Source organism: Dioscorea cayenensis, unplaced genomic scaffold, assembly GCF_009730915.1.
Source record: "Dioscorea cayenensis subsp. rotundata cultivar TDr96_F1 unplaced genomic scaffold, TDr96_F1_v2_PseudoChromosome.rev07_lg8_w22 25.fasta BLBR01000777.1, whole genome shotgun sequence".
NCBI classification, from domain to species: domain Eukaryota; kingdom Viridiplantae; phylum Streptophyta; class Magnoliopsida; order Dioscoreales; family Dioscoreaceae; genus Dioscorea; species Dioscorea cayenensis.
In genome coordinates, this window is record NW_024087168.1 from 7139 (window position 1) to 16071 (window position 8933).

Here is an 8933-nt window from a genome sequence, read left to right on the forward strand (position 1 = left end):
TGTACTCACTACAACAAAAAAAATTGCTTATTGTGATATTTTTGAAACAACATTTTTGATAAGTGTTACTGTAAATCATTAAAATGGCTTTTAAATGATAGTTGTAATAAATGTTTGTATACTTTTATTTGTTCCTACGTTTATAATGACATTTCTAGTTATAGTCACAATAGGTTTTTGTTTTGCAATATTTTTAAAGATTTTAAGGGTGCTGAAAGAAATGTCGATACAATATTATTTGTTAAGACACTTATTATGACCTATGTAACAAATGCCATAATTCAATATTACTTTTATTGCATCAATTTGTTATAGCATATTTTAAAATATTATTTTAAGTTAGGATATATATGTATATATTCAAAAAATATGAAAGATAATTTGAAACAAAAAAGGTATTTAAGAAAAAAAATAAAATCGATAATATTTTGAATTTCAAGAGTTCCAAAAATTAGGCGGCAACCTTTTTTAATGAGGGCCAAAACCTATGCGCGCAACTTATAAATACAAGATCTATAAGACAAGAAAGAAACCCTGATAATGTAAAAGAGCAAAAGTAAAGGTTTTGTCTGAAGAATAATTAAGAACCTCAATTTTTCTTTATTCTATAGTATTTTTTTTTGCATTGTTTTTCTTGTAATATTATTTAAATATTTAAATTTTTTGTTTATTTTGATGGATGATTGATAGATGATTAATTTTTTAATTAGTTTTTTTTATAAAAAGATATGAGAATTTTAGTTAATCTAATCCTAGGATTTGAGAATCTTTTTTATAAAAACAAATAATAATATTGAATTTAATTGGGATGAGATCTCTAAATATCCTCTTTTTATTGAAAATTAAAATGTTATGATGGGGAGGTCACGATATCATGCGTTGGTCATGGCATGGATCTAAGGCTTTAACCCTTGACATTTCTTTATAGTTTTTTTTTATTTAACCCTAGTTTTGTTGAAGTTTTAGATTTAGCTCCCTTTTTAATTTGTAGTTTTTTTCTAGGTAGTCAGAACCAGACCGGACCGGACCCGGGCACTAGGCCGGTCCGGTTCAGCTCAAAAAACCAGGTAAAGGAAAACCCGGCCACGAACCGGGAGAACCGGCCGGTTCAACTGGGAACCGGATGAACCGGGCCGGTTCTCTCAGTTTTAAAACTTAATTAAAAAAATAAAAAAACTTAATAAACCAGCTAATTATATAAGTTAATGATCTTATCAACTTATTAATTATTAATCAAGCCTTCAAGGACCTCCACCCGTGACTCCATGAGCAGCTAGGTCTCCATCTCCAACAGCAGCCTCTTCACCCAAAACATCATCTCCTGATCTTCCTCGCCCGTCAAGCAGCGACACTGCCCAGATCTTCCTCTCGTCAAGCACCGACAACCCATCATCTCTTCCGTCAAGCACCAGCACCATCCATCATCGTTGCCGCCACCATAAATACCAAATCAAGCCTCTTGGTTCACTCATCAAGGAGTCAAGATTCAAGTTCAACAAGAGTGTTATATTGCAGGCCTGCAGCTGAAGGTTAGTGTTTTGTATATTTCTATTTCATTTATAGTGGTTGGCAGATGTACATGGTGGTGTTGATGAACTTGGAATGAATATTACTACTGTTAGCATGACCTAACTTTGCAAACTATATATATTAATGTTAATAGTTCTTGGAGGAAATTAAAAAGTTGTGAGTATAATTAGTTGTCAAAAGGTGTTTGACTGTGGAGCTAAGGACATCATTATATTGTCCTGTTTAGTTGGAGATGTTCTGAATGCATGGTATGTCATGTGGAGCTAAGAAGAAGACTGAACCTTAATATTTTTATTTATGGGAACATGTGCGTCAATATATCAGACATGGAAAGTTATGTATTTTCTGAATGCAAGACATGGTATTACTATTATATTTAACAAGGATTGAATATGAGCACATGGCATGCTTCATGATATTAAATTATTAATAAGTTCTCAATTTTTTGAGTTTCACAGCATCACATCTCAAGCCAAAGCTTTCCAATTGGTTTCTTACTTGCAACTTGGAACTTATGTTAGACTTGTTAGTGTTCTATTAGTAATCTTCTTGCCAGTCATTCATCAATTGTTGAATTAAATGTGTTGAAACTTGAAACTTAATAGCCTGGCTTTCTCTTGCTATATTGACTGTGTGATGTGTGACAAATGACAATATGCCATACCTAAGTGTGTGTATTAAGTATTAACTATTAAAGGCTATTTAAATTGGTTGGAATGGCATGAATGATTTTAGTTTGAATGTATATAATATCTATAATGGCATGAATGGTTTTAGTTTGAATGTATATACTATTAATGGCATGTAACAAATATGAATTTTTCTTAGTGGATTTGAGGTGAATATTAAACCATTAATTATTGTGTTTTTGTAGTCAATGGAGGCAAATAATGTGCAATCATCAGCCTCAAGTGGTAATGTTCGTTCTAAGACCGATCCAGCGTGGGAGCACTTCACTTTATCTACTAATGATAAAGGAGCAAAGGTTTACCATTGCCTCTATTGTGGAAAAAAATATCAAGGAAGGGGAATTTATAGAATGAAAGAACATTTAGCCGGAAAAAGTGGCAACATATTTCCCTGTGGGAAAGTCCCTCCTGATTGTACGGGCATGCATCAAAGAATATATCACTAAATCCACATCTTCCAAATAAAAAAAGAAGGAATTAGTTAAAGAAGCATATGAAGAAGAAGTAGAAGAGGTTGATGAACAAGAGTTAAATCCTACCACGAAATTTGGAAAAAGGAAAGCAAAAGGCTCTCTAGAAAATTTTATAACATCAAAGCCAACTCCACTATCTCAACCAGGAATCAAGAGTGCAATGGCAAGCAAGCAAGCAATCCATAAGGCAGATATGGCATTTGCTAGGTGGTGTTTTGATGCTTGCATTACTTTTAATGCTATGCGGTCACCTTATTTTCAATCAATGTTAGATGCTATTGGGAGTATTGGTGCTGGATATAAAGCTCCTTCTTATAATGACATGCGAATTAATTTATTGCGGGATTGCAAGAAAGAATGTCAGTTGCTTATCGATAGCTACAGAAGCCATTGGGCTAATTGTGGATGCACAATTATGGGTGATGGATGTACTGATCAAAGGCAAAGAACTTTTATTAACTTTTTGGTGTATTGTCCTACAGGAATATCATTTGTGAAATCTGTTGATGCTTCAGATATTTTGAAAGATGCCACCAATTTATGCAATTTATTCATGGAGATTATTGAGTGGGTTGGACTGGATAATGTGGTTCATTTGGTGACCGATAATGTAAGCAATTATGTTGCCGCAGGAAGGTTAATACATGAAAAATATGATCACATCTATTGGTCTCCTTGTGCTGCACATTGTTTGAATTTGATTCTGAAAGATATTGGCAAAAGAGATCATGTAGCAGAGCTTGTATCACGTGCTTCCAAGGTGACTATTTTTGTCTACAATCATATATACATATTATCTTGGTTGAGACAAAGATCTGGATGGAAAGAGATTGTGCGTGCAGGAGCAACACATTTTGCTACTACATTCATTACTTTGAAAAGTATCTATGATCATAAACATGACTTGCAAGCATTGGTGACAGATAAGTATTACACAAGCCATAAGTTATCTAAAAGTCCAGCAGGTAAAAAAATTACTTCTATTATCTTGGATGCCAAATTTTGGGAAGAATGTTTATTTATGGTGAAGATTGCAGCTCCCATCATTAGGCTTTTACGTGTTGTTGATGCTGATGAGAAACCTTCACTTGGTTATGTTTATGAAGGCATGATCAGGATTCGGAAAGCAATCATGTCCATCTTCAAAAACAAGTCTACAATGTATGGTCCCTACATTAAAATTATCGATGACAGATGGGATAAGCATTTGCGTCGAAATCTTCATGCAGCTGCTTATTTTTTGAATCCCGCTTTTCTCTATGATAAAGAAACATTTTCTGAGACTCCATAAGTGTTGCAAGGCTTGTTAGATTTACTTGAAAAGAGAAGTATATCCAGTGATAGTGCAAAGGCAATAAGGGAAATCAGATTTTACCGAGATCGATTGGAAAGTTTTAGTCGTGAATCAGCTTTTTCTTCTGCTAATAAAATGCAACCCGGTGAGTAACAATAATAATTTTTATATTTTATATTCTACTTTCATTTTTACTAATTGTGTGTGATTCTAGATTTTTAACACTTCATTATATAAATTTATTTTAGATGAATGGTTGATGCAGCGGTATACTCGAACTGTTGATTCGCGCACGAATACCCAGTACAAGTCTTCAAAACCTGTTGATCAAAGATAGCCAGAAATTGAAAAAGAGAGTAAATTTTATTACTCAAGAGAATAACTATTATAAAAACTCCACCTACTCTCACCCATAGGCTTACATTAAATAGGAAAAAATCAAAGATATGAAAATAATCCTAAAAGAGTTAACAAAATAAAAGAGTTAGAGATTTCTAGCCAAAGGAAATTTTCAAATACCGGCAAGAAATAAAAGAGTTAACAAAATAAATGCTATCGCTATAAACGGCTTACAAATCAGAGATTTCTAGCCAAAGGAATAGCGAAATCAATTATTACTAAAAATAGAAAAATTAGGGTTTTCAAGGCCTAAACGATGGAATTTGGCCGAAATCATGCATGACTCACGAGTTTGCGCAGCAAACTGGGGACTTGTGTCCGTTGGCCCGTTTCCCATCAGACTAGGCCCAAGAAACGCAAAAACTCCACCGCTCGGCGAATTACTAAAATACCCTTATTACTTCGAGCCCCACTTCCGCATGAACGCGCATGCCATCTCCTCAATACAGCCCGCATCAATGGTGGAGGTTGTTTGGATATAGCGCTCCTCAATTGCAAAAAGTTGCTATTCGACTCCTTAGTCAAACAGCATCTTTTTCAGGATGTGAGCGCAATTGGAGTGTTTTTGAGCGAATTCACACCAAAAAAAGAAATAGATTGGAGCATCAAAGGCTTAGTGATCTTGTATTTGTGAATTATAATCTTCGTCTTTAGTGCAGGTATTACATAAATTTTATAAAGAACATGTTAAATTAAATTTTTTTAATGTTCATTAAGTTCTTACTTCTTACATCTTATATAATTTTCTTTGGTGTAGGCATCAATACAAAAAGAGAAGTTATGATCCGGTTGATTATGATTGCATTGATAAAACAGACTTTTGGATAGTTGAAGAAGAAGAAGAAGCAGAATTAGTAGATCAAGATATGGTAGAAGCAATATATGGAGAAGATGCTATTCCAACTTTGGATGAAAGCCACAATCAAGGTTAATGATAAGATTTTAAGTTAGTTTATAAGTATATAAAATTTTGTTTTAAGTTTTTAACATGATGCAATTTTTTAACATTATTAACCTTCTATATTTTTGTATTGTTTTTTTGCCACTAGATGATGTGGATATGAATGAAGAAGAAGTGGATTTTGAATTATTTGGTCATGCAAGCTATGATGATGCATTTGATCAACAAGAATACTTGGGGCAAAGAGATGGCAATGAGAGTTGGCCACAGCATCAACCATGATTTGTGGATTTTGCTTAAGAAGGAGCTTTCTAGTGAAAATTTCTTATTTAATATATTGTGTGGATTTTAGTATTTTACTTCAATGTGAACCACTTTTTGTGTATGAAATTATGCATTTTGATTCTTATCATGTTTATTGCATAGTATTATCTAAATGTATTTTTGTTGAGAATTATGAGCTCATTATATTTGGAATTTCATATGGATTTGATTTCAATGTTTGAAATTTTGAATAACTTGATGAGATTAATATTATTTAGTGTTTCATATCAATTTAGTTTAATTAAATGTTGTTAAATGTTGTGTTTTGAATATAGAATCAATACTTGTTTGTTTCATAGGTTGTGTATTTGATTTGAAAATTAATATAGGATGTGTATTTGATATAAAAATTAATATAATATTTAATGTATTTTATTTTATATTTTTATTTATTAAATCCGGTTCGACCCGGTTCGACCCCGGTTGGACCTCTTGACCCTTAAACCTTGGCCTCCTCCGGTTCGAAGGTCCGGTCCGGTTCTGACTACCTAGGTTTTTTTATGAAGTTCTTGCTATGAGACATTCATAGCTTTGGTGAAGTTTTGCAATTTGCCCCTTATATAATTTTTATTTTTTATAGGGTTGTCGTTATAGTTATGACCCACACATAGGAGATAGGTTTGTTGAAGTTTTATATTTTATCTTTTTTTTTAAGTTAAATTTTTTAAGGGTTCTTATTATTGTACGAATCATATATTCTCCATTTAAATAAAAAATATATTTATATTCTTTTCATGCAAATTATATATCCTCAACATAATTTTTTTATATTTCAAATTAGTATATTATTGATTTTAATATATTATATATGTTGATATTTAATTTATTTAATTTTTATTGTCATATAATGTTGATTTTGTTAAATATAAAAATTATTGTAGGTCGGAGATACTAGAAGTAGTCCTTTTTCTCAATTAACTACTTCTCAATTTCATTATATTATGATTTTTTATAATATCGTCTAATTACATTTTTAAATTTTAAATTATATTATTTATTAATCACTTTTCTTTTTTTAAATTGATTTTGATATCTATTAACGTATTTGCATATTTTATTTTTACATATAAGAGGCCACCAGGATAAATTTAATGATAATTTCAAGGATTGAAGCCTTAGTATTTCTTTGAGATTTGTAGATCATGTTAATATTATTTGAATTAGTGATTATATTTTCAAAATTTTAAATTTTAAATTTTATTATTTATTTATCACTTTTCCTTTTTAAATTGATTTGGATATTTACTAATGTATTTGTATATTTTATTTGCATATAAGAGCCCACCATGATAAATTTAAAGACAATTTTAAGAATTGAAGCATTAGCTTTATTATAATTTTTGAAAGCTATTTCTTTGAGATTTGTGGATCATATTAACATTATTTTGATTAGTGATTACATTTTTAAAATTTAAAATTTTATTATTTATCTATCACTTTTATTTTTTAAATTGATTTGAATATCAACTAATGTATTTGTATATTTTATTTTGCAGATAAGAGACCACCATGATAGATGTGAAGAAAATTCGAAAGATTGAAACGTTAGCATTATTATAATTTTTGAAAGCTATTTCTTTGATATTTGTAGATGCTGTTAATAGTATTTTAATTAGTATTTTGGTGCAAGGTGGAAGTTTTATATTTTTGAAAAATAATTTTAATTCCTATTGTATTATATTATGTAAATTTATTTTATAGAATTTAAATTTTATCTCATATTTATATATTTAAATTAGTATTGTGAAAAATTATACAATATTTTTTCAACACTTGCAAATGTTGCATTTCATTGTTATTCACAAATATTATACGGTTAAAACAACAATAATGAAATGTCGATGTAAGAGTTTTAAGAAACACTTAACAAATGCTACTAAATAATTTTTGTACAAGAATTTATAAATGAAATTTAATTTTAAAATTAGATTTGATGAATAACTTTTACCAACATTTAAAAATATCGACTTAAATTGCGATTCACAATTTCTATTTTGTTAAACCAATATTTAGAAAAAGTCAATATAAGTAATCTAAGAGACCTTTAACAAATGTTACTATATAATTTCTATAACAACAATTGCAAATGTTGTCATATTTTAAAATTAATGTGATAAAAACTTATGGTGAAATCTACAAATGTTGCACAAAATAAAATAAAAAAAGTGTTGCTCAAGCAATATACAAATGTTGGAATAAAATTTATATTGAGGTTGTTTACAAAAGTTGGAAAAATATCACAATAAATGTCGGAATATATAGGTACCGAAGTTTCATGAAAATGTCACAACAAAGTATACAGACTATGGCAATTACAATATATAATTGATATTTGTTACAAAAATTAGTATAGAGTTATTGCAATGGTTTTTGGTTATTATACAACACATGACAAATGTCATAAAAACCCTTTTTTGTTGTAGTGGACAGGGTTATTGCAAAATTAATTTGAGGACTACAAGTTACTATATTAAAATATGTCGATTCAAAAATTATTGTCAATGTAGAGATACTGAAATTCTGTAATCCTGTTTTCTAATGAAAATAATCAATTATTCCAAACAATAATACAATTAACAGAATAATAAATAATTACCAATAGTTCTATACATTAACTCATAAAACAAAGCAAATGAATGATTAATTAAATAAGTAGAGTTAATAACCAAAATAATTAATTAGATAACTGATTAAATATAGAAGTAATCAAATAACATTGTTTATAATTATGACTTTCAATAATAATTCCCAAATAATTAAGAACTTCACAAGTAAAAATAAAATAGTATACAATCTAAACTTATAATAATCCGTATTTAAGCAAAACATCATAATCACATAAATAAATAAATGAATATCTATAAGTTATGAAATTAAATGATAGGCACAATATTTAAAATTCAAAACATTTAAATATTATATCATGAGTCATTTTAACAATAAAACCCAAAATAATTAAATCATTATTAAATCATTATCTTTAAACAGAAATTTTATATATACATATATACATATATATAGGTTTATATATAGTTTACTTACCTCAAAAGTTCCCTAAGCTATAGAACCCATCCTAAAATATGAATATTACACCTTGACTTAGATTCCAAAGCTTAAATCAAACATTAACCATTGGTTAACCATGATCAAGGCTCTAAAACAGTAACTATGCAAGCAAACACAGGGATGAACAATGAATTAAATTCTCACCCTAACACATACCCAAAATCCAACCCATCAATTATATATAAATATATGATAGTGATGGACGACAGAACCAGCATGTAATCCTACTCCCTCCATCGGTATGTATCTATCTATAT

The 8933-nt window shown here is 29.6% G+C and overlaps 1 protein-coding gene across 1 annotated transcript; it reads left to right on the forward strand.

Annotated features, from left to right (window-relative positions):
• The first annotated feature begins 2852 nt into the window (after window positions 1-2852).
• Window positions 2853-5568, forward strand: LOC120254989. The gene is made up of 3 exons (XM_039262922.1): window positions 2853-3853; window positions 5143-5312; window positions 5435-5568. Exons 1-3 carry the CDS (start codon window positions 2853-2855, stop codon window positions 5566-5568), a joined length of 1305 nt encoding a protein of 434 aa, XP_039118856.1.
• Window positions 5569-8933: the final 3365 nt, after the last annotated feature.

What these genes read in the sequence shown, in the direction of transcription:
- LOC120254989 (XM_039262922.1), top strand. Translation starts at nt 2,853, where the DNA reads ATGGCAAGCAAGCAAGCAATCCATAAGGCAGATATGGCATTTGCTAGG. An exon ending in TTCAAAAACAAGTCTACAAT is followed by an intron (nt 3,854 to 5,142) that starts GTATGGTCCCTA and finishes TCTTTGGTGTAG; the next exon opens with GCATCAATACAAAAAGAGAA. An exon ending in GGATGAAAGCCACAATCAAG is followed by an intron (nt 5,313 to 5,434) that starts GTTAATGATAAG and finishes TTTTGCCACTAG; the next exon opens with ATGATGTGGATATGAATGAA.